This window comes from Hypanus sabinus, chromosome 7 (assembly GCF_030144855.1).
Source record: "Hypanus sabinus isolate sHypSab1 chromosome 7, sHypSab1.hap1, whole genome shotgun sequence".
NCBI classification, from domain to species: Eukaryota; Metazoa; Chordata; class Chondrichthyes; order Myliobatiformes; family Dasyatidae; genus Hypanus; species Hypanus sabinus.
Window position 1 is genome coordinate 82826766 of NC_082712.1, and position 22483 is coordinate 82849248.

Genomic DNA, 22483 nt, shown 5'->3' on the forward strand with positions numbered 1-22483 from the left:
ATGGGTTAAAAAATGTTAGTGTCCTGGAGTGGCCAAGTCAGAGACCACACCTCAATCCAATTGAGAATTTGTGGCTGGACTTGAAAAGGGCTGTTCACTCAGATCCCCATACAATCTGACAGAGGTTGAGCAGTTTTGTAAAGAAGAATGGGGAAAAATTTCAGTGTTGAGATGTGCAAAACTGATAGAGACCTAACAACACAGACTCAAGGACGTAATTGCTGCCAAAGGTGCATTTGCTAAATACTTACTTGAAGGGGATGAATACTTACGCAATAAATTATTTTGTGTTTAATAATTGTAATAAATTTAGACCAATTTGTGGAAATTTATTTTCACTTTGACACGAAAGAGTCCTTTCTATTGATCAGAGTCAAAGTTAAATTAAATCCACGGTGTTTGTGTTGTCAAACAATAAAACATGAAAACTTCTGGGGTGGGGTGGTGGTGAATACATTTTATAGACACTGTAGGTAAAATTAAAACACGCGACGCGGATCCTGGGGCTTCAGTATAAATCAGAATGTATGCGTGTTTCCCCCAGGTGTTCCAGTTCCCGCATCCCACTGCTGTAAATTTTCCTCAACTCTGGGATTTTAGCGAAGATGAACTCTCCCTTTTCACAGATGCTGCTGAACATATAAAGAACTTTCAGCATCTTCAAATTTACAGCGTCTGCACCACTGACTGGTAGGAGTGGGGGGGGGGGAAAGAGAGGGGGTACTCCACAGGATCGAAGCAGAGGTGCAAATTTAGGTCCACCTTGGGTACTAGCCTCCATAGTATTCAGGACATTGTCAAGGAGCGAACCTTAAAAAGGTGGCATCCATCATTAAGGACCCCCATTGCCCAGGACATGCCCTCTTCTCACTGAAGGAGGTACAGGAACAGGCTGTCACTTATGCTTCAGGAACAACTTCTTCCCTTCTGCCATCTGTATTCCAAATGGCCATTGAACCCATTAACACTACCTCACTACTTTAAATTTTGTTTTTGCACTAATTTAATTTAGTTATTTAAAATACATTTATATAATTACAGTAATTCCTTTTATTCAATATTTATTATATACTGCTGCTACAAAGTTAACAAATTTCACAACATATGCCAATGATATTAAAACTGATTCAGATTCTGCTCATTATCCACCTGGCTTCCATTTACAGGGAGAACATGTATCAACAATATTAAAATAGTGACTGCTTTTCTGCAGATGTCCTGAAACGACATGACACAACCTTCCTCCTTCCTGTCAAGTTGAACCAAATGCTGCACGTTCTGCCACCGTTTGTCCAAATGTGAAATCAGGGCTTCACTAAATTGTGTCAATGTTGGGATAATAGAGACTAGTGGGACGGCCAGACCAAGGTTACAGACTACACTGAGGACAAGTTAACCCAAAACTCGCCTTACCTTGGTCAATGCCATTTATGTAAAAGTGCAAGGCTCCACTGGATTTCCTCATGAGGCCGATGTGATCCCCTTCCTGTGGAAGGCAATAAAAGCATCTCAGACAACAAAACCCTTTTGACAACCTTCAATTAAAAACATCGGACAATAAAGAATACTTCTGGGTGTATCTTTTGGATTTGGAGCTGCTGTCATGAAAATCACAAAGAAATTTCCCAACCTCATACCATTAAAAAAAAGATCACCTATATTTCTTACTTCAATTCATAATCCAAGTCAGAATAACTGATGCCACGATTAAGAAAGGAATTTTTGTTGGTCCACAAATCAAACAGGTCATCAATGACAAGTGATTTGAAGAACTTCTAGTGGGACCGGAGAAAATCGCATGGAAGGCATTCAAGGATGTTGCTGAAATTTTACTTGTCAATTACAGAGCACCAAACTACGTGCAACTAGTTGGCAACAGGCTTCAAACGTACAAAACCATGAAGTGCAACATCACAAAAGATTCATTTTCTGCATTCCCATTTAGACTTCTTCCCTGCAAATCTTGGCAGTGTCAGTGACAAGTATGATGAAAGGTTTCACCAGGAAAGTGCAGTCATGGAAAAACAGTATTAGGGTAACTGGAATCCATCGATGCTGGCTAATTATTGTTGGACACTTAAGTGAGAAGTCTCAGACACTGAGTAGAAACAAAAACAAAACATTTTTACCTCAGTTGAACTATTGAAAAGTGTCAGACTGTTATGCAATTAAATGCATTATATTCAATAAAATTTAATTTTGTTTCTCCAAATTTCTACATGATATAAATAGTCTGAAATTATGTTTGTGTTCCACTTCAAGCAATCTATCATAAACTAAAAAAAAAGATTTTTGCCCAATCTACACTTTGACTTCTCCACATGAACAAGTCAGATCAGATCCATTTATTGTTGTATACACCAGGATGCAATGAAATTTCCTGCATGAAGCTTACAGAGTAAACAGCACATCTGGGAAATACAATGACAACGGTGCAGAGGCTGTAAGGAATCTGTAGCAGCACAAAAAGAAACGCTAACGTGACAATACGGAAGAGGTGGAGTTACAGGGTCTTGAATCTCAGGGTTGTATATTGCGTACATATTTTGACAATAAATGTACTTTGAATCTTTGAAACAGCAAGGCTTTCATACCACAAACAAAAAACTTTACACTAGGTTGCGATAAGAAGTCTGATTCTAAGTCTCTGGAATTCCTCATTGGATCTTAACAGAGCGTGTGTGTGCATGCAACCTCCAGCTTTGCACTCTCTTGGTCCCGTGATACTGGAAGAGTCATTACCTGCAGCTCATCCAAGCTGAACTCGCAGTACTCCCTCCGTGTCCCCTTCCCGTTGGTCAGGATTCCACAGCCGCTCATCATAATTGTCCCTGCAGGGATAAACAGACAGAAGGTTTGGACGCAGCTCCCACGTACCACACCAGTGCACCACACGCTCTCAGTGATGCTGCAGTAACAGAGCGTAGAACAGGACTGCACAGAAACAGACTCTTCAGTCTACAACACCTGTGCCGACCACGGTGCCAAACTACAGCAAACCCACTTGATTGTACATGACCCATACTTGTTCATTCCCTATCTGTTCATGCCCAGTAGTCATGTGATCACGTAAGATGTGATCAACAACAATTTCTCGAAGCACAGCTCTCTACAGAAGGATCCATCAAGAAACACATCAAACCCTTCCAGAGAAAACAGAAACAATGGCATCAACAAATCACAAGTAATCTCAGGATCTGGACAGCCAATCAAACACTTCCAATGGACCTCCCTTGAAGCTAGCCAATCACAATCTTCTACAGCTGAACTGTTCACAGTGTTTTGAGCCAGCCAACCAGATCACAACGTTTAATCAACACCCTTTCAGACCCCGGAGGAGTATAAACCTGACATTCTGAGGAGACAACACCCTCAACTGCGCACTGATAGTGGCTTCTCAGTTGGAGATGAAATATCAGCAAACAGTTTGCTAAGCTCTGCGATCAACCAAACTTCCAAAGTAAGATGCCCTTCTAAGGGGTTGTTTGAGAGGTCGTCAGGTGGCTGTGGAGACCATTCATGAATCGGGGCTTCCAGACACAATCTTTCCTCCGTCCCCAATTGCTGCTTGCCACAGGAGATAATCTGGGATGTTAGGGTGGATTCCCTTAAAGGAGACCATCTACAGGTGACTTTGTTTAACGTGAGGACACTGCAGCCACCACACAGTCCAGTGACATGGAGTGTAAGACAACTGGGAACCCCTCATTGTTGTAGCCTTCCTCCACCTCACCTACTGTTGCGATATGTCATCATCTTCTCTCAGTTCCTCTGCTGAGGTCTTGGTTTGAACCTCTGCCTTGACCCTACCAGGAGCTAAACTCCAGATGGCATTGTCCTCAGGAACGCAAGTCCCTCCATCATGACAAAGTGGTAATCCTCAGAGAGGAGGCCTAAGTGCCCCCTATCCACCCACCACAACCCCAGGAAGCCCGCTGCATGCACCTACTATCCATGTTAAAAAAACACTTCCCATGGGCACCTACTTTAAATTCTTTCCCCTCCCACCTTAAAGCTATGCCCTCTAATACTTGACATTTCTAGCCTAGGAGAAAGATTGTCCACTCTATCAATGCCTGTCATAATCTTATAACACTCTTATCACATCTCCCCTCACCATCCACCACTCCAGAGGAAGCCACCAATAGATCAAAGTTCATATGTTCCAATCCTGGTAAACCCCTTCTGTATCATTAGCATACACTGCACAACATTTCACAACTTTTACTTCATTTTGATTGTGTTCCCATTCTGTAAATAACCTCATTTCATAGTTCTGGTTAATTTTTCACACCAACTGCCCCCAGACCCCTCTTCACCATTGAGCACATCTACACTGAGTGCTGTCACAGGAAAGCAGCACCCATTATCAATGGCCCCACACAACCCAGGACATGCTCTCTTCTTACTGCTGCCATCAGGAAGGTGGTACAGGAGTCTCAGGACTCACATCAACATCTTCAAGAACAGTTATTACCCTTCAGCCATGAGATTCTTAAACTAAAGGGAATAACTTCATTTGCCCCATCACTAAAATGTTCCCACAACCTATGGACTCACTTTCAAGAACTCTTCATCTCATGTTCTCAATATTTAATGCTTAATTATTATTATTTCTTTCTTTTTAGTTGTCTGGTTGACCAAATTGGTGTGACCATTCATTGATTCTTTAATGGTTATTATTCTATTAAGGATTTATTGTAAATGCCCACAGGAAAATGAATCTCAGGGTTATATATGGTGACATATATGTACTTCAGTAATAAATTTACTTTGAACCAGATAGCTTCCGCAAATCATCCCCATGGAAACCCTATCACTCCACATCAGAAATATTTCCATGTCCTTGTTATCCCTTCCCAAACATACTAACTTGTTTTTACTTTCCTAGTTTTGGCAAAATGCCTTCAAACTGAAACACTAACTCTGCTTCTCTCTCCAAGGATGCTGTCTGACCTGATAAGTTTTTCCAACAGTCTACTTTTATTTCAAGCTTCTAGCACTTCTATTTGATTTTTCAGCACTTCATACCAGTAATCAATAGTTACTCAATGACCTCAACATCATGGAGGCTCAAAGCCCAAAGTAAATTTTATTATCCAGGTACATATCTGTCACCACATAAAACCCTGAGGTTACTTTTCCTGTGCACATACTCAGCAAATCTATCGAATAGTGACTATAACAGGATCAATAAAAGATCAACCAGAGTGCAGAAGACAACAAACTGTGCAAATAATAAACAGCAATAAATGAGAACATGACATAATGAGAAAGAGTCCTTAAAGCCTTGGTTAAGGTTTCGACATTTCACTTTAGCAGTTTTCTGTAAAAGCAGTCTGCTCGGTTGATAGAATGTTTTGGTTTTGGTTAAAGGGCCATATTGTTCAATTTAGGAATGTTGTGTAAGCCAGTCAGGATGGTGGGATCAGGAGAAAGTTCTAGGGAGAACTGGGCAGAGAGAGATTTGTGGTCAGTTGGCAGGAGATGCGGAGAGGAGATCAAGAAGATCAGACAGGAAGACACTATTGCAAGGAGTGCTTCATGAGATGAAGGAATCCAAAATGGGAAGTTCTAATGGTGACTGGTGATGAGAATTCTGCGCCATGAATAGTGGTTATGCCCAACTTTTAGAAGAGGAGCTGAGCTCCAACAGTCATACACACATTTAGACTGTTCTAACTGTAATGGGCCCTTTAAATGTTTCTCCTTTCTTTGGTTTATCTTAATAGCTGCTTGATAAAGCTGAAATTGGCAAATATACTTTCTTTATAATTTTATGCTGATGTATCTGTCATTTCTTGGTGACTGATAATTCTATATGGGCAGTATTTACACAGCATTCACTCAAATCGAGATTCTGTTAATCTGAACATCCCAACTTTCCAGTTTGGTTGAACCCCAAAACATACTGACCCTAGACATATATTGTTTATGAAAGGTGGCCTTCTCCTACTGAGTCATGACTGTTAGCAAGGTTAGCTATTGAACCCAGTGAGAGGATTACAATTGCTTACTGTGAGATCACCGGTTGTGAGAACATCTCAGTGGATGGGCAAGTGAGTGCAGTTATTACTTTTATTCAAGAACCTTATCGCTGATGGGTAGTAACTGCTCCTGAACCTTGTGGTGCGAATCCTGAGGCTCTTGTACCTTCTCCCTGATGGCAGCCGCGAGAGAGAAAAGCATGGCCTGGGTGGTGAGGATCTTTGATGATGCGTGCTGCTTCCCTGCGATAGTGTTTCACGTAAGGGATCTCAATGGTTGGGAGGGCTTTACTGGTGCAAGGTCTTACGTAAGACTCACAACTAAAGGAGATTCAAGGCAGGATCTCCTGACCTGATCGGAGATTGGTCATTGTTGCCGGGTAGTCCAAGTTATTTGGATTATGCACGGTGATGCCAATCTCAATGGACCCAGACCATTTGTCAACCAGCTTGTCAATCCGGATCTGTGGCATGGATAAAAAAAAAGCATGTAGAAAGATGCTTTACAGATTTCTTTGCAAAATTTAATTAGATATAAACATTTTGTAATCTATAATACGTGAAAAACAGTGAATTCCGGTTAATTGGAACCACATTTTGGCCCAATTAAGCAGCTTCCCCAATTAGACAAAGTTTCTAAGAAATAGGTAAAAAGGTATGAAAATGAAACTATTGTTTAACTAAAAAATTGTGTTTAAATGAAACCAATGCTACTGCCGTACTATAAAACTATGTATTAGTTATTGACTGAACTATTCATCCTGTGTGCGCTGCCTCTATGAACGTCCAGGGAGGGGTAGCTCCTCTGGTGTCGTGTCCATTCAGGGGCAGCTCACTCAGCTTTTGTCTCTACTGAACACTCAGCTCTCATCTGTGGTTCCAAACAACAGTAGATACATCCCGCTCCACCACTTCGACAAGTGGGCTAAACCAGGTGAGGGTAGCCAGTGGACCTCACACCCTGGTGAGATAGGGACATGTCTGACCCAGCATGTGACGTCTGCTCCAGTGCACTGGGAGGAATGGATCTACAATGAGATCCAACGGCCAGGAAGGTGGTTCTGCAATGCTCCGTGGAAAGCGAAGCAACCAAGGAAGATCCAAGATTGTGGTGATTGCTTGTACCACCGGACCTGGACTTCTGAGGCTGAGAGAGTAAAATTGCTCCAGGCTTTTTTAAAAAAACTTTAAAATCTCTCCAGCACAGGTTTCACTGTCACCATCGGACACAACAGACAACCAGCATTGCTGTGTTCTTCTGATTAGCGGTAAATGAAGAAAATAGTGGACTGTCTTCATACAATACTTTCGATGATGCATCCATCAAATGTTCATTTTCATTGTAACATTCAAGATAATTATCGATATCTTCAAATTCTTCGTAGTTCCCAACTTGCAGAAGTAGTGAAATAGTTTCCTTTTCACTCCTGGTTATTTCTGGCATCTCCAACTCCGAATGCTTGAAATTGCAGTGAGCAAAACAATTCCAAATAGTCTTACTGTTTATTTCTCGCTATACCACTCCTTCAGCTAGGGCATTCCTCCTTCCGACAGAGTGCTGGAAACAGATTCTCACAACTTTCAATAAATATCTAGATAAGCACATGAATTGCCAAGACATGGAGGCTCTTGCCAAATGGTGGATGTGGGATATATAGATGAAAGGAATGGAACCTGGCTGTGCTTATGGCCTGTTTCTGTGCTCTATGACAGTATCTTGATAATGACATGTTCACTTTGAAGTCGGATCTACAACCTGAAGAACTAGAGTATATCCAGAGCCAAATTTCATTACCCTATTGGAATTCATGTAAAAGGTAAAGCTTCAGCCTTGGGCAGAATGCCAACGGGGAATCATGGTAGGTCCAGAGGTGACATGGAGTAATAGGACAACGATTCTGATATCATTAGGCACAAAGGACCATAGTGTAGTTTATGGTCCAAGTTGTCAGTTTGTTGTGAACTTGATATGAACCACAATTTTAAGACTACAAAATACAGGACCAGAATTAGGCCATTTGGACCACCGAGTCCATTCTGCCATTTCACCATGGCTGATCCATTTCCCTTTCAACCCCAATCTCTTCGTGCCCTGACTAATCAAGAATCTATCAACCTCTGCCTTAAATATACCCAATGACTTGTCCTCCACAGCCATCTGTGGCAACAAAGTCCACATATTCACCACACTCTGGCTAAAGAAATTCCTCCTCTTCTCCATTCTAAAAGGATACCCCTCTATTCTGAGGCTGTGTCTTCTGGTCTTAAACTCCACTACTATAGGAAACATCCTCTCCATATCCACTCTACCGAGGCCTTTCAACATTCGATAGGTTTCAATGAAGTCACCCTTCATTCTTCTGAATTCCAGAAACAGAGCACAGTGGTGAGAAAAGGGTTAATGATGGGTTGAAAAGAAGCTGATTTATAAGGAAAGGCTGAAAAGAGATTCACTTAGAGTCAAAGTTGTACAAAGCAGAAATACATCTTTCAGCTTAGCGTGTTCATGACGATCTTTTTGCTAATCGCTACAGTACTGTGGTGCAGTAAGAGTCTTAATATTTAGGCTCTTAAGTAGATGAGCTGTATCTACACAAACAGCATCTTCCACACCTGGCTGGCGTGGCTCGGCAGGCCGGAAGTGTTTGTTCCTAGTCGCATCTCAAAATAAAATAAATATAAGATGTGTCCTTGATCTTACAATCTAACTCATTTCGATCTTGCACCTTGTTTATCTGCACTATATATTCTCTGTAGCTGTTACACTTTATTCTGCAATTTGTTATTGTTTTACCTTGATCTATCTCAATGCTCTGTGTAATTATCTGTTCTGTATGAACAGTAAGCAAGACGAGCTTTTCATTGTATCTCAGTACATGTAACCATAATAAACCAATTCCTCTAGCCGATATCAACTACTGTGAAGAAAAAAAACTTTCCCTTCAAATCCTCTTTAAAATCCCTTCCTCTCACTTTAATACTATGCTGTCTTACTTGAGGACTGAGGCTTAGAAATTCCTATCAAATTTTCATCTCTTTCCACTAAATATCTCCCTAATAGCTAGTTCAGGAGTGGCGTAAAAATGTTGTCGGCACATGGTATGCGGTGCTGCCCCGATATTCTTTAAACCCATGCATAATAACGATACGTAATGATTATCTTTACTGCCAAATGAAGCAGCGAATGATCTTTTACAACCTGAGAGCAGCAACACACCCAAAATGCTGATGGAATTGAGCAGGCCAGGCAGTATCAGGTCAATGTCAAAGTCCTGCCGAAGGGTCTCTGCCAGAAACTTCAGCTGTACTTTTTTTCCCCATAGATGCTGCCCGGCCTGCTGAGTTTCCCCCAGCATTTTGTGTGTGTTGCTTGGATTTCTAACATCTGCAGTTTCTCTCATTTGTAAAAGCGTGATATGTTTTCACAGGAAACATCTCACGCCAACTGGCACGAGCTAGAACACATTAGGTAATTTGTTTTGAAATCCTCACATACCTGGTGTTTGGATAGTGAACAGTTACAATAACATCATTTCTAAATAGTATTGATATTTCTCAATTTTCTTTTAAAAAATTAAAACTGCAAGACAAAAGAACAGAATTAGGCCATTCAGCCCATCCAGACTACTCTGCCATTCCATCATGGATGATTTATATTCACCGTCAGCCTCATTCTCCTGCCTTTTCCCCGTAACCTTTGGCACCCCAATTGATCAAGAACCTATCAACTTCCGCCTTTAAACATATTCAATAACTTGGCCTCCACAGCCATCTGTGGCAATGAATTCCAGATTCACTACCCTCCACCTTAAGAAATTCCTCCTCATCTCCGTTCTCAAGGGACGTCTCTTCATTCTGAGACTGTGCCCTTTGGTTGTAGACTCACCCACTATCGGCAACTTCTTCTCCACATTCATTCTATCTAGGCTTTTCAATTTTCAATTGGTTTCAATGATATCTCCCTCATTTTTCTTCTAAACTATTAATAAATTCTAAGTAGTTTCTCTGAAGTATTTTATTTCAATCTGTTATATTTTATTGTAACTAATCAATCAATGATGATTTCTGCTCAAAATAATTGAGGTATGCTAGTGTATTTTTTTTAAAAAAGAGTTTTATTTTATTTAAACACATCATGGTAATTACAGTGGAGCGAAGGGAATTGCAGAGGCAGAGAGAGGAGTTGGCCAGATTTGATTGGAAAAGAACACTGGTAGGGATGATGCAGAATAGCAATGGCTGGAATTTCTGGAAGCAATTCTGAAGGCGCAGGATATATACATCTCAAAGAGGAAGTAGTATTCTAAAGGAAAGACGACACAACCGTGGCTAACAAGAGAAGTCAAAGCCAATGAGAGGGCATACAATAGAGTAAAAATTAGTGGCAAGTTAGAGGACTAGGATGCTTTTAAAAACTAACAGAAGGCAACTAAATTGTCATTAAAGTAAAGACGGAATGCAAAAGTAAGCTAACCAATAATATTAAATAGGTTACCAAAAGGTTCTTCAGATACATTAAGTGTTTAAAAAGGTGAGAGTGGATATTGGACCACTGGAAAACAATGCTGGAGAGCTAATACTGGGAGACAATGAAATGGCGGATGAACTGAATAAGTATTTTGCATCAGTCTTCACGTGGAAAACACTAGCAATGTGGTGGAAGTTCCAGGTGCCAGGGGTCATGAAGTGTGTGAAGTTACCATAACCAGACAGAAGGTCCTTGGGAAACTGAATGATGAAGGTAGATAAGTCACCTGGACCAGATGGTGTACACCCCAGGGTTCTAAAAGAGATTGTGGAGGCATTAGAAATGATCTTTCATGAATCACTAGATTCTGGAATGGTCCCAAAAGACAAGAAAATTGCAAATATCACTCCACTCTTCAAGAAAGGAAAGAGGCAGAAAAAAGGAAACAATAGGCCAGTTAGTCTGACCTCAGTGGTTGGGAAGATGTTGGATTTGATTATTAAGAATGAGGTCTCAGGGTACGTGGAGGCATATGATAAAATAGGCCATAGTCAGCATGGTTTCCTCAAGGGAAAATCTTGTCTGACAAATCAGTTGGAATTCTTTGAAGAAATATCAAGCAAGATTGACAAAGAAGAATCAGTTGATGTTGTGTGTATTCTGTACTTGGACTTTCAGAAGGCCTTTGACAAGGTGCCACACAAGGCTGCTTAACAAGCTATAAGCCCATGGTATTATGAAAGATTCTAGCATGGATAAGGCAGTGGCTGATTGGCAGGAGACAAAGAGTGGGAATAAAGGGAGCCTTTACTGGTTGGCTGCTGGTGACTAGTGGTGTTCCACAGTGGTCTGTGTTGGGACCGATTCTTGTCAATGATTTGGATGATGGAATTGATGGATTTGTTGAAATGTTTGCAGACGATATAAAGTTAGGTAGAAAGGCAAGGTAGTTTTGAGGAAGTAGAGAGGCTACAGAAGGACAAACAGATTAGGAGAACCGGCAAAGAAATGGCAGGTAGAATAGCGTCTGAAAGTGTTCAGTTGGTCATACACTTTGATAGAGGAAATGAAAAGGTTGTCTAATTCCTAAATGGAGAGAAAATACAAAAAAAAAAACTGAAGTGCAAGTGGACTTGGGTGTCTTTGTATGGTGAATCTGTGGAATTCTTTGACACAGGCAGCTACGGAGGCCAAGTCTTTAGGTATATTTAAGGCAGAAGTTGATTCTTGATTGGCCAGGGTATGAAGGGATACAGAGAGAAAGCAGGAGAATGGGGCCGAGAACGAAATGCATCAGCCAAGGTGAAATGGCAGAGCAGACTTGATGGGCCAAATGGCCTAATTCTGATCCTTCATCTTATGGTCTTTGGTAACAGGCCTTTTCGGCCCATGAGCCCATGTGACAAATTAACTTACTAACCTATACCTCTTTGGAATGTGGGAAGAAACCACGCAGTCACAGGGAGAATGTACAAACTTCTTAGAGGCAGCTGCAGAAATTGAACCCAAGTACACTGTCATCGTAACAGCGTGATGCTAACTGCAAGGCTATCATTCCTCTCAAGATTATCACAGTTTGGGCACATGCTCTCAAAAGGTTCATCACTCCTACCTTAGGGTAGGCTTGGACTAGCCATAAAGAATGATCTGTCACTACACCTTGCTGTTACGTGAATGAAGTCACCAGAGAGAAGTGCTGGTAGATATGAAGCAGTCTCTTTATTCCTCAAAATAAGATATCGCCAGTATTATATTGAGACCCCTTGTGGTGGAAGAAGGTCTGCTTGACCCAATACTACATGTCATTTCATGTGCTAAATATCAAAGGACGATGTAGACAAATCAATATATATGTTTCTTTTGAACTCCATGTAACAGTTTCAAATGTCTGTATCTTCCCATCATCATACCCAAAATAAGTGTTGTATCCATGCAATGGGGTATTGACTGGATTTGTGCATTTGTAGACAATTAGTTAAGTGCCTGTTTCCTGGTCAGTGGTCTGCATGTTACTGTTCTGAGCTGCGTTTAAAATTTTAATCTTCAATGCATATTCAGACCTGAGGTTGGTTGCTGAAGTCACTATTCCCCTTATGCCCAAACCCCAAAAACGGCAGAACACACCTTGTCCTGAAATCCAACCTGCACCCCCCCACCCACCAGTGAACAGCAGAAAAGCAAGGCAGGTATGGTTTGTCCAACAACAGATGGACAATCCCACTGCCAAGCTCACCTCAAACATCTCGTTGTCCCGCAGTGGCCGGTTGGTCATGACCACGCCGTTGTTGAACTCGTCGAGTGGCCGCCTCCTCTCTGCCGTCTTGTTGTTGTTGCTGAGCTTGATGAGGGTGCCGCACTTCTCGTGGAAGAGCAGGGCGTCATTGGAGGTGATGGAGCAGCCGTCCAGGGGGCTGCCCAGGCTGACATTCAGCAGGTTGCCGTTGTACGCTGAGAGGATAGCGTTGTTCACAACGTCGGAGAGCTCCATCCCCACAAAACCTAGAATTAGATTTAGATTTACTAATACATGTATACTGAGAAACAAAAAATGTGCTGATTTTATTAACAACCAACACAACCCAAGGATGTGCTTGGGGCAGTCCGCAAGTGTTGCCGTGCATTCTGGTGCCAACACAGCATGCCCAAGATATTTTATATTTTTGAATTTAGAGATACAGTGTCAAAGATACATCCAGCCCTTCGAGCTATACCATCCAGCAATCCCCAACAATTCCAATTTAACCCTAACCTGACCACGGAACAATTAACAATGACTAATTAATGCACCCAGTAATCTTTGGACTATGGAAGGAAACCGGAGTACCCAGGGAATTCCATGGGGAGGACGCACAGAAGATGCTGAGGTTGAACTCTGAATTCCGTCTCCTTGAACTTGCTGGTCTGAGTCCCGAGGCTATTGATCTTCTACCTGACCGCAGCAGTGAGAAGAGAGCACGGCCTGGGTAGTGGGGATCTCTGATGATGGATGCTGCTTTCTTGCAACAACGTTTCATTTAGAAGGGCTCAATGGTGGGAAGGGCTTTACCTGTGATGGACTGGGCCATAGCCACTACTTTTTGTAGGATTTTCCTTCAAGGGCGTTGATGTTTTCATACCAGGCTGTGATGCAGATATAAAGACCAAATGGCCTATCCAGTGCTGCACTGTTCTATGTTCTAAGATCAACATTTAGATATTAAAAGATTGAAAGAACAAGGCATAATGTCATTGAATATAATCTGCAGATGGAGAATGAAAGACAGAGATTGTTTCTTATGGTAAGAGAAACTACAATCAGGGGCCCTAGTCAAAAATGAAAGGATCAGCCTGAGGTGAGGATAAACTTATGTACCCAGACAGTTCAGGACCTTTTGGAATTTTACAATCTGGAAGCTTGATGATGCTCAGGATTGAGATGGACTGGTTTTGGGGAACCAAGCAGGAAGTTAAACTTGAGATTTACAAAAACAAAAATCAGAAGAACTGCAAATGCAAAACAAAAAATTTTAAACGCTGGAAACTCTCAGCAGGTCACGGCATCTGTGGAAGGAGAAAAATGGGTTAACATTTTAGGTTAAAGAACCTCCATCAGAACTGGGAAAGAGGAAACTAGTTAGTTTTATGTTTTATTTATTGAGATACAGTGCAGATTAGGCCCTTCTGGCCCTTCGAGCTGTGCCTCTTAGCAATCTCCAAATTAACCCTAGCCTAATCATGAGAAAATTTACAAACTTTTGTACAACGACCAATTGATCTGCCAACCGGTAGCTCTTCGGACTGTGGCAGTCATGGGGAGAATGTACAAACTCCTTACAGCGGCAGGAATTGAAGCCAGGTTGCAGGTGCTAAAAGAGTTGTGCTCACCATTACGCTCTTCCAAGAGGAGGCCTGTGTACCTCAATGACCCAGAGAGCTACGTTGGCTGGAGTCAGGACATGTTTATGCTTTGACTCTTGGTGGGGTCATCCATGCCAACAGGTCAAAGGGTGGAGGCCACAGACTAAGAGTGGTCCACTGATCCTCCAGGTTTGTGGGTTCAGCTCAGGCCTAACGACTGACGGGTCAAACAAAATTGTTACGGAAATAGCAATGAAGAATCTTTCTACAGCTGAGTGCGATGGTTCCTGAGTCTCTGCCCAGGACTTGCAGGCCTGACAGTAGTGAAAACCAAGAGGAAGCTACTAACTTGATGAAGGAAGCCCCGACTGCCACCGCCACCCCCCCCCCCCCCAAGATGGAAGACCTCCATTGCTGTCCTAAATAGCAGCGGCACTAGTAAGCAGTTACCACTTACTCTAACATGCCACCCCAAAGCTACAGACAGAAATGGAGAGGGAATGGATGAGGCAAAGGGAATGCATGTATTGGGGCAGGATCAAGCTGGCATGGAAATAAGATATGGAACTTACCCAGTTGACAGAATAAAGTAAATAAAGACTATAAACAAAAGTAGTCAGGGAAAACACATCCTGAATTTATTCTGTTCCTTTGTAGCAATTCCTGTTTTATTTGTTGATTATTTCCGGCAAAAAAACATGACCTTTTGAATTGCAAGATCAAACAAAAGGCAATGCAGTCTGTTTCTGCCTCTAGTTTAGCTCTTAACCACTCCCAGGAGAGATACAAGAAGGTTTAGAGTTCTTCCTACATCGGTGGAGTTTCAAGATGGCGACGTAGACATCTGCCTTTTAGGCTCTCTTCATTTTTTAAGCTATAATCACCCTTTAATCAAATCTTTTCGTACTTAACTACATGGGTTGATATTTACGATTTATTTCTTTTTAAAAATAATACTTGATTTAATTTTTTCAAACTTAAAATGTCTGTACCTAAGAAATCGTCTAAAGACCCTATACCTCTCGATGCAATCTCCAGTCTTCTGGATACTAAACTGGATACTAAACTTGCAAGTTTGGAAAATAAACTTACTGCGAAAATGTCTGAGCTTGAAGAAGTCGTTAGATCATTTGATACCAAGCTTCAATCGCTGGCAGCAGATATTGAACGGCATGAAGAAAAGTTTGCGGCTCTTGACAAGATAATTTGTGAAAAAATACGTACAATCGAAACTTTGGAGGAGAAGGTACAATCGACCGCTAAAATAGTGGTGCAGAATAAGTTTAGAATCACCGATCTTGAAAACCGATCTCACAGACAGAACTTGCGTATTATTGGATTTCCCGAAAATGTTGAGTCTGGTGACTTAACTGAATATTTCTCTAACTTATTGTGGGAAATTTTTGGCGAGGACGCTTTGCGGGTTAAATCTACTATTGACCGTGCCCACAGAGTTTCGAGATTTTCGGCTGCGAGAGACAAGCCACGAGCTGTGATTGTCCGTCTCCATTATCCTCGGGAGAAAGAGCTTTTAATTCGATTAGCTCGTCAGAAAGGTATGATTTCTCACAAAAACAACAAGTTTCGTATTGTTGAGGATTATTCATTCGAGGTGATGAGGGCGAGAATCGCTTTTAAACTGGTGATGGCAGAGATTCATTCGATTGGACTTAAACAAGCTTTAAGATACCCAGCGAATCTCAGAATTACGTTGAGTGATGACAGTCAGCGCTTCTTTAATACTCCGGAAGAAGCGAAGAAATTCGTTGAAGAATATCGGTCTTCTAGTACAAGTTGAACTATGTGTTATGTTGAAGAATTTTTGGAGAGAAGACGCCATTCCGCTTTTAGGCTTTAACTGATGAAGCTGCGGTATAGCTTTTTACTTTGGTCTGTAGACCTGGTTTTTTTTTTATTATCATGATTTACAGATGCTCTTTTAATTTTACTATAATGATTTTTTTTAATTAAGTCTTTTTTTCCTCTGGATTAGATATACACATTAAGATTTTGTAATAATGATTTATTTTTTAAGATGTCGTTTCTTTTTCCCTAAGACTTTGCTTTCCGTAAACGTTTATTTGCCTGTATTTGAGAATGGGACAAATGTCTTGAATTTTTGGACCTTTTTTTTAATATATATTGTAGTGGTTGTTGAATCCTTTTTTAATCTTATTTTGATGACCTTTTTTTTAAAAAAAAGATTGACGAATTTACATTTATATTCTGTAATATGGTCCTTTCAAAATGTTGTTTCTTCTTTCCATAAGTCTGTTTTTGAAACGTCATTTTCTTATATTTGAATATGGAATCTTTTTCTAAAGGCATATTACACTATTTTAAATTTCAATGGTTATCCTTTTTCTATTAATGATTTTTTGCTTTTTTATATTATTTTTTCATCTTGATTGATATATATTCTTTCTTTTTACAACCCTGTATTTATATCTGGGTGTTATATAGTTTCTCTTTTCTTTCTTTTCATGAAGTTGCCATCTTGAAATGGGGGTAATATTAGTATTAGTTTGTGCGCCTGCCGCTTGGCTTTTTTTGGAGGGTTTGGGGGAGGGGGTAGGGATCTTTTTTCACGCTTTTGCTTTTTAATTTTTTGCTTTTAGTTTATGGGCCGACTTTAAATTGTTGAGGTGTCATGTTCTCCAGTTGCTCCTGAATCATTTTTCCTTCTTCCTGAATTATGGGTTATGTGTCTTTTTAACCTTTTATGATCTATACAACTAATATTGGCATGATGGATAAGTCTATTAACTTTATCTCTTGGAATACTAATGGTTTAAATCATCCGATTAAACGTAAAAAAATATTTAAAGTATTCCATAGACTAAACGCTAATATTATTTTTGCACAGGAGACCCATATTAGGAGGGAGGATAATCAACGTTTTTTTTAGGTTCTGGAAGGGTCAACAATTTCACTCGAATTGTACCGCCAAAATTAGGGGTGTGTCTATTTTTATAGACCCCTCAATTTCGTTTACACATCATGAAATTATTTCTGATCCACAGGGCAGATTTTTGTTGATAACTGGTTCACTTTTTAATCGAAAAGTGGTTCTAGTTAATATTTATGCTCCAAACTTTGACTGCCCTGAATTTTTTTAAACGTTTATTTACTTCCCTTCCTAATCTAAATGAATATATGTTGATAATGGGTGGAGATTTCAATTGTTGTCTGAATCCTTTGATGGATAGATCTAAACCTATCCGAATTCTTCCGAATAGATCAGCCTTACTTATTAATTCTTTTATGGTTGATTCGGGAATTACTGAAATATGGCGGTTTTTGAACCCTAAAGATAAAGAATTTTCATTTTTTTCACATGTATATCACAGTTATTCTAGAATTGATTATTTCCTTATTGATCATCGTTTATTAACGGATGTTACTGATTGTAAATATGATTCTATTACTATTTCGGATCATGCACCTTTGAAGTTATCTATCAAGATTTTGGACTTTTCCAATAATACTAGATCTTGGAGACTTAACACTACTTTGCTTCAAGACCCAGAATTTATCACCTACATAAAACAGCAAATTGACTTGTTTTTCTCAACAAACTATACTGAAGAGATTGACAGAGGAATACTTTGGGACTCTTTTAAGGCTTTTATCCGTGGACAAATTATGTCATATTCCGTTGGTAAAAGAAAACAAAGATATTTAGATATTGCTTTATTAGTGGATAAAATTAAAGAAATTGATAAGATTTATTCCGTGACTCCTACCAAAGAACTTTATAAGAAAAGAGCTGAGCTTCAAATGGAGCATAGCTTATTATTATCTTCTTCAATTGAGAATCAATTAATTAGGACCAGGGCTCAATTTTATATCCATAGTGATCGAACTGGTAAACTGTTAGCTAATCAATTAAAAGCTATTTCGACTAAACGACAAATTATTAAAATTCGTAAACAAGACGGTAATCTAACTACTGATCATAAAGAAATCAATAACACTTTTCAAGATTTTTATAAATCTTTATATCAATCAGAATTTGATGGCGATCTGTCCATGATGGATAATTTTTTTAACAATTTGAATATTCCCAAACTGACAGATGAAGATCGTAGCTTGTTCGATGCTCCTATCTCTATGGCCGAAATAGGAGAGGAGAGACTCATCAATGAATTCAGGGAAAGCTCCTGATCCTGATGGTTATATTATAGAATTTTTAAAAACTTTTTCTTCTTTGCTTTCCCCTTGGTTATGTGAAATCTTTAATGATGCATTTGCTAAGAAGAGATTACCTCAATCTTTTTATGAAGCTACTATCTCTCTAATTCTTAAAAAAGATAAGGATCCTACTTTATGTGCATCTTATCGCCCTATATCACTATTAAATGTAGACTCTAAGATTCTTACAAAAATTTTAGCCATTAGGTTAGAAAAGGTACTATCACAGATTATTTCAGAAGACCAAACTGGTTTTATTAGGAATCGGTATTCCTTTTTTAATAGAAAATTGATTAATATAATTTATACTTCATCACCCATAATCCCAGAATGTGTTATTTCATTAGATGCTGAAAAAGCTTTTGATAGAGTTGAATGGACATACTTATTTAACACTTCGAGATATTTTAATTTTAGTCCTAATTTTATATCATGGATCAAACTAATATATTATAAACCTGTTGCTTCTGTTCTTACAAATAATTACAGATCCTCTTTTTCTCAATTATCTCGTGGTACGAGACAAGGTTGTCCCTTAAGTCCTTTATTATTTAATATCGCAATAGAACCTTTAGCCATTGCTATTCATGAATCTCCTAATATTTTTGGTATTACCCGTAATGAGAAGTTATACAAGTTATCACTTTATGCTGATGACTTGTTGTTACATATTTCTGATCCTGACAGGTCTATTCCCGCTATTTTATCCTTGTTGGCTCAATTTGGTAGTTTTTCTGGTTATAAACTAAACTTGGATAAGAGTGATTTATTCCCTTTAAACGCGCAAACTTTATTGAATGATAGGATACTATTTAAAGTTGTTACTGATAACTTTACCTATTTAGGTATAAAAATTACCAAGAAATATAAAGATTTATTTAGACTGAATTTTTTACCTATGCTCCATCAAATTCAACAACTTACTACAAGATGGCCTCCCCTATCCTTATCATTAGTTGGTCGGATTAATGCTATTAAAATGATGATTTTACCGAAATTTTTATATTTATTTCAAGCTTTACCAATTTTTATTCCTAAATCTTTTTTTGATAACATTGATTCAAAAATTTCCTCATTTGTGTGGCAAAATAAAAACCCCAGGTTAAGTAAAAGGCAATTACAAAAATCTAAAAAAGATGGTGGTTTAGCTTTACCTAACTTTAGATTTGACTATTGGGCGAATAATATTTGTAACCTAATATATTGGAAATTAGATTTGGATTCACCATTGTGCCCACAGTGGGTAAATTTAGAATGCAATGAGGCACAGGGATATTCTCAATTCTCCGTTCTTGGTTCTTCTCTTCCTGCTGATTTGGTTAAGTTCAATAAACAGATATCCAACCCTGTTGTCAAACATACATTACGAATTTGGTTTCAATTTCGTAAGTTTTTTACTCTGAAAAACTTTGTTCTTGATAGCCCTATTTTACTTAATTTTTTTTTCAAACCTTCTTTGACAGATCAAGCTTTTAGCATATGGAAAAGGAAAGGTATAAAATGTTTTCGTGATCTTTTTCTTGAAGGTAGTTTGATGTCTTTCGACCAACTTTCCAACAAATTTAAGTTACCTAAATCTAATTTTTTAGATATTTACAAATCAGAAATTTTTTACGTTAAGTTCTACCATCTTTCCCCAATTCAACTTCAATGGATTTCTCAGATTTGATTTTTACCTTAAATCCTTGTCAGAAGGGATTAGTGGCTTTTATTTATAATATGATTATGAAGATACAACCAGAAATATCAGGTAGAATTAAACAAGAATGGGAAAAAGAACTTCAATATAATATATCAACAGAAAAATGGGAAAATTTTTTACAAATGGTTAATTCTTCTTCTATATGTGCTAAACATGCTTTAATACAATTTAAAATTGTACATAGAGCTCATATGTCTAAAGATAAGCTTGCTCGATTCTATTCTCATATTAACCCTCAATGTGACAGATGTCATTCAGATGTGGCTTCATTGACCCACATGTTTTGGTCATGTCCCACTTTACATAACTATTGGAAGGACATATTTGCTACCATTTCCTCAATTTGGAATATCGATTTACAACATTTTATTATTGCAATTTTTGGTATACCAAATGAGGATGGTAATCAGTTTTCCCCTTCAATTAGACAAATGATTGCTTTTGTAACATTAATGGCCAGAAGGTCTATATTACAAAATTGGAAAGAAGTAAATCCTCCTACCACGTTTCAGTGGTTCTCTCAAACTATTTCTTATCTGAGCTTAGAAAAAATTAGAAGCACTATTTTTGACTCATCAATTAAATTTGAAGAAACTTGGGGACCGTTCATTCAACATTTTCATATGAATTAATTTGGCCTCTTCCAGACCTTCTCTCTGCTTATTCTTGTTCAGGAATGGAGTTCCGGAGTTTTTGACACTATAATATACATATAAACTGTTATTATTGCCCATGTTAGTTTAGTTTAGTGTCTTTTTTCTCAATATATATTTTTTCTTGTATTTTTAATTTTTTTTTCTTTTGATGATTATTTTAATTTTTTTCATATATAATTATTATAGACTTGATTGATTAATGTACTTTTTTTTTGTTGATATTTAATAGGATATTGTTATCTTATTATTAATGCAATTTCAAGTCTATTGCACTTATAACTTATTCATTATTGTTATGTTTTTTTTATATATGAAACTCAATAAAAAGATTGAAAAAGAAAAGAAAGAGTTCTTCCTACATCATGTCGATCACTCAAATTATGCAAATACGGTTGATGCAGAGTGAAGCTCCAACACCACTACACATTACTGAAATACTAGAAAATACATTCCCCGGATCTGCCATTTTCTGTTCCTTCGGGTTCTTCTGGGGTTAAAAACGGCAAGGAGTTTTAATTCTTAATGATCGTTTATTTCAAAGTTTAAACAAACATACAAATGCTAAGCAAACTAAGTGAAGTGCTGAGAAGCAAAGACGACAAAGATTAAAAAGCGAAAAAAAATGGTGCCTCTGAAAAATCTATTACCTTTTATAATTCAGATAACAGAAAATTCTTTAGATAAGAATAAGACCAACAATGGTTGCACAATTATAACTTGTGGGCAATGTGCTAACACTCAGGCAGTGAAAGATGAAAAAGTATGTATTCTGCCAGTACGTGGCGAGGAAAAGTATGAGTTTTAAAAAAGTACAAATTATGATCAAACTAGAGTACTTTGAAACCAGCTGCATCATGGCCTTAAATGCAAGAAGAAATTCTGTCTCTTTGAGCAGAATGGTGTGAGAAGCATTCTGCTCAAAAGAATAGTTTCCAGTCACCCCAACTTCCTCAGTAAGATGTGACCAGGCACATCTCACGTGTGAACCCAAGCGGCAGAGACAGGAGGAACTCTCGCTTTAAAATTTGTTAATTAAAATGGATTTCCTGGAACACAATGGGTTCTATGATTGTAATTTCACCAAGGGGTGGCAAGAGCACGTTGGAATTGGTCTTTTTGTTAATAAGTACTTTGAAATATTAGTTAAATTAATCCAAGACTAAGACTGTAGTTTCTTTCTTACAGATACTTTTAACAAATTCGTATTTTTCAAGGTATGTGGTGGTTTGTCCCCACTTACTGGCAGGAGGCGGTATAGCAGTTACATATACCTTTCACACAAGTTAGAATTGCTTTAATTATGTAGCCTCTTAACTGGTTTATCTCTATCTGAAGAATTTTTATCACCTCTACTATAAAGGTGATAGTTGGGCTGATCGTAGCAATTTACTTGCAAACATTTCAACACCATATGAGAAGCCATCATCAGTGTGCTGTTGATCACGATGTGTCCACCAAATACTTGGCCTTTACTTACTTTTCAATCAGCTAATTGGTCGTCATTTTGGAAATTCAGTTGCAATGGGGAGGAATTCTCATCGCTGATTATTTGTGTGGCAAACTTCATGCATTGTGGTCTGGGGTTTGCCCATATCGGCTTTTAAACAGGATCGAAGTCTACCTGTCTGTTTACAGAATT

General features: G+C 38.7%; 1 protein-coding gene across 2 annotated transcripts in view; it reads right to left on the reverse strand.

Annotated features, from left to right (window-relative positions):
• The window catches only part of neurl4 (neuralized E3 ubiquitin protein ligase 4), a 126072-nt gene that overhangs the window by 75854 nt on the left and 27735 nt on the right, over positions 1 to 22483 (reverse strand). For both annotated transcript variants that reach the window (XM_059974987.1, XM_059974986.1), the window contains exons 3-6: positions 12689 to 12954; positions 6340 to 6451; positions 2743 to 2831; positions 1414 to 1486 (exon numbers count right to left, since the gene is read on the reverse strand). In XM_059974987.1, the coding sequence (XP_059830970.1) occupies positions 1414 to 1486; positions 2743 to 2831; positions 6340 to 6451; positions 12689 to 12954 (540 nt within the window). The remainder of the gene's footprint in view (positions 1 to 1413; positions 1487 to 2742; positions 2832 to 6339; positions 6452 to 12688; positions 12955 to 22483) is intronic.